This window comes from Vulpes vulpes, chromosome 4 (assembly GCF_048418805.1).
Source record: "Vulpes vulpes isolate BD-2025 chromosome 4, VulVul3, whole genome shotgun sequence".
Taxonomy (NCBI): domain Eukaryota; kingdom Metazoa; phylum Chordata; class Mammalia; order Carnivora; family Canidae; genus Vulpes; species Vulpes vulpes.
The window spans coordinates 21487766-21490548 of NC_132783.1; the positions used below are offsets into that span (position 1 = coordinate 21487766).

The 2783-nt window shown below is 39.8% G+C and overlaps 1 protein-coding gene across 1 annotated transcript; it reads right to left on the reverse strand.

The window, feature by feature from the left end:
* Positions 1-213: 213 nt before the first annotated feature.
* LOC140598710 (rho GTPase-activating protein 20-like) lies at positions 214-2442 on the reverse strand. The gene is made up of 3 exons (XM_072757236.1): positions 2338-2442; positions 1627-1816; positions 214-399 (listed from the first exon to the last, which is right to left on the reverse strand). Exons 1-3 carry the CDS (start codon positions 2370-2372, stop codon positions 214-216), a joined length of 411 nt encoding a protein of 136 aa, XP_072613337.1. The 5' UTR covers positions 2373-2442.
* Between the last annotated feature and the right edge of the window lie 341 nt (positions 2443-2783).

A 2783-nucleotide genomic window follows, 5' to 3' on the forward strand; every position in this document is an offset into this window, starting at 1 on the left:
AGATGTGGGATCCATTTAAAATTGTGTTTTAAAAAATCCCCAAACACTGTATCATACCATGCTATCTCCTAATACTGCCAAAAACGTCTTGGAGTTTCTATGCTTTCGTGGGTCTCCAGTGTGTGAAACCTCCCTTGACCTGCTAGCCAGCCTTCAGAAGAAGGAGCAGCTGGGAATCATTGCCCTGGGGATGCTCTGGGCTCCAGAACAGGGTTAAGTATCTGCCATGACCCCTGGCAACCTTGCTGTCTGTGTCTCCCTAAAGCTTATTAAATTATCCACAGTACCTGCAGCCTTCTCATTGTAATGACAACTCTTTGAATTATCTCCCATGAGAGAAGTGATGTCTTCACCCAATATCTTCAGACAATTTTCATACAAAAATTGTATCAGAGAAGCCTGTAATGCAAAAAGAACACAATGGGGTGCTCTTTTTCATATGGAAGAGTTATAAGTCACATTTTGTTTATAAACCTTGGATCTAACCAAAACTGTGAAAGACTTCTATGAAAAATTCAGAGTTGATAAAAATATATAGAAAACCAATTTCTCTAATAAAATAACATAGAGTGATACTTTCCATTGTACTTTGAGTACAGATTTTAAAATACTACTAGTCAGTGGGCTAAAGTCCTAATTTGTGGCATAATTTAATAGCTAATATTGTGATACCAATGGTTACACCTTAAAACTAGGATAGCTTTCAAAGTAATCTACCTTCTGAAAGTTTACTTATTTTGTAAATATTTGCTTCCAGAAAATATTGGGATGTAACTTAGTATAATATATGATTAAAATGTATAGGGCAGAGACAAATTCCTATGAAATCAATTTCTTAAATAGGGCAGAATATTTTTTGGAAAGTGCATAGTCCTGTGGATTTTTTTTCTATGTTTTCTTTTGTTTTGTTTTTGAGTAAAACCTCACAGGGCTGGGGAGAAAACATGTCTGTCTCTCTAACCGAAGTCCCTTCTCATGTCTCGCTTTGCCTAAAGCTGGCTCTTGGCATGAGCTTGGGGAAAAGCTGTCATCTTATTAGGCATGTGTGGCTTCATTAGGATGTTCTGGAATATCTCTCTAGTTTCTGTCTGATGTAGCGGAGGCAAAACAGTAGCCAAGTATTTTTCTAAATGAGCCAAGACTTGCAGAGCAAAGCCAATGTGTTTGGAGCCATAGGTGCTCATAGTGCCCGAGGCACCTAGGATGTGCCAGTAAGGACCACGGAAGCCGGGGGTTGTTATCATTGTGTCATGAAGAAACCATGGCTTTGCCCAAGGTTCCAAGCTCCCGCCTCAAGGATAAGGCTGAGATCTGACCTTGGCTTGTCAAACTCTGGAGCCCAGGTCTTTTCTACCATATTACATCATTCTTCTCTCTCTTTTGTTTAGTCAGTCTAGTATTGAATCTCCTGGATGGGAAAGAAGCAACTCAACTGCCCTGCGTTTCCCACTTTAACAACACCCCTTCCCAGATTCCACCAGAGAAGGATAACAAACTCTGCAATTCCAAGGAAGCCTATGAAGATGTGCACTTTTCAGAACTGATCCATCCAATTGACTACTACACATTTCAGGTTCAAAGCATGGATTCTAAACGTCAGGGGACACATATGAGAGCTCTCCCTACCTTTTTTATGAAGTTCTCTTCCAATTCCAAGCTGCCACAATTAGGTGGACAAAGAATGCTTGGGGCTATACACACTGATAAATCATAAGCTGATATCTGGTTGGGTGAGGATTCTTGCTCAATGTTGCGTAGCACTCCGAAAAGGTATCGCAAGACAACAACATTCACATTTGGCAGCTGAGCTAGAAGCCTAAAGTCAGAAAGATGTACTTTTGAATAAGGCAAGTCATTGCACTTAGCAGCTGGAAGTATAGAGATGGAGAGCACAGAACATCTTTCTAGATCTAGTACACAGCCTGCTGTAGCAGAGTTCCAGGCATGAACGTATACAAAAATGTTTTACCGAATTCAATTTCTGAGATAACCCACTCTGTTTAAATCATTGACAAACTGAAGGTTATACCACAGACTGTTGATGCTCTGGCATCTCTTTTAGGCCACTGACTTTTGTTTACCAGTTTCATATATACAGAAGTTGTATAATGGCTAAGGAGTCCACCACGTTAATAAGGTCTGGAAAAGAGCAATAATAGCCATAAGGCATGCCTGTATTCTGAAACTGGCCTCCATGGGTGTGAAGAATTGAAACTATTTGGCATTGAATATTGTTTTAGTGGTCAAAGAGGCAAGAAGGAAGCCAGTATTTTCCTAATAGTATATTGGCTGTATTTCTGAGCCATGACCAGAGTAGAGTACTTATTGCATCATTACCTCTGGGCTGCATTTATTTTCTCCTCCTCGGTCATTTCGTCAAGAACACCAAGCCATTTTTCGTAGAGTTCCGATGAAAGTAAACTTCCTTCGATATTTTCAAGAAAATCCTTATGTGGATAGAAAAATAAATCAATACATGCAAACAGACACACTCACACAGACGCAGACACACACACACACACACAAATATATAGGTATATATGATACAAAATATATATTGGAAATATCACAGAGAAAACACTTAGTTCAAAACTTCAGTTCAGTCCCTAATTTCTTCCTAGATACCCGAACTGTGACCCACACGGAGTTCACCTCATACTCTCCATTGACTTGCACATGCAAAAGCAGGTTGTGGATTTTCTCCAACAAAAACGAAAGCATCAAAGCAGAGCCTACGCTTCAGTGGAAAGGAAGACAAAGCTCCCTTCTATCATATGGCACTT

What these genes read in the sequence shown, in the direction of transcription:
- LOC140598710 (XM_072757236.1), bottom strand. Translation starts at nt 2,372, where the DNA reads ATGACCGAGGAGGAGAAAATAAATGCAGCCCAGAG. An exon ending in AAAATAAATGCAGCCCAGAG is followed by an intron (nt 1,817 to 2,337) that starts GTAATGATGCAA and finishes TTCTGACTTTAG; the next exon opens with GCTTCTAGCTCAGCTGCCAA. An exon ending in AAGAGAACTTCATAAAAAAG is followed by an intron (nt 400 to 1,626) that starts GTAGGGAGAGCT and finishes TTTGCATTACAG; the next exon opens with GCTTCTCTGATACAATTTTT.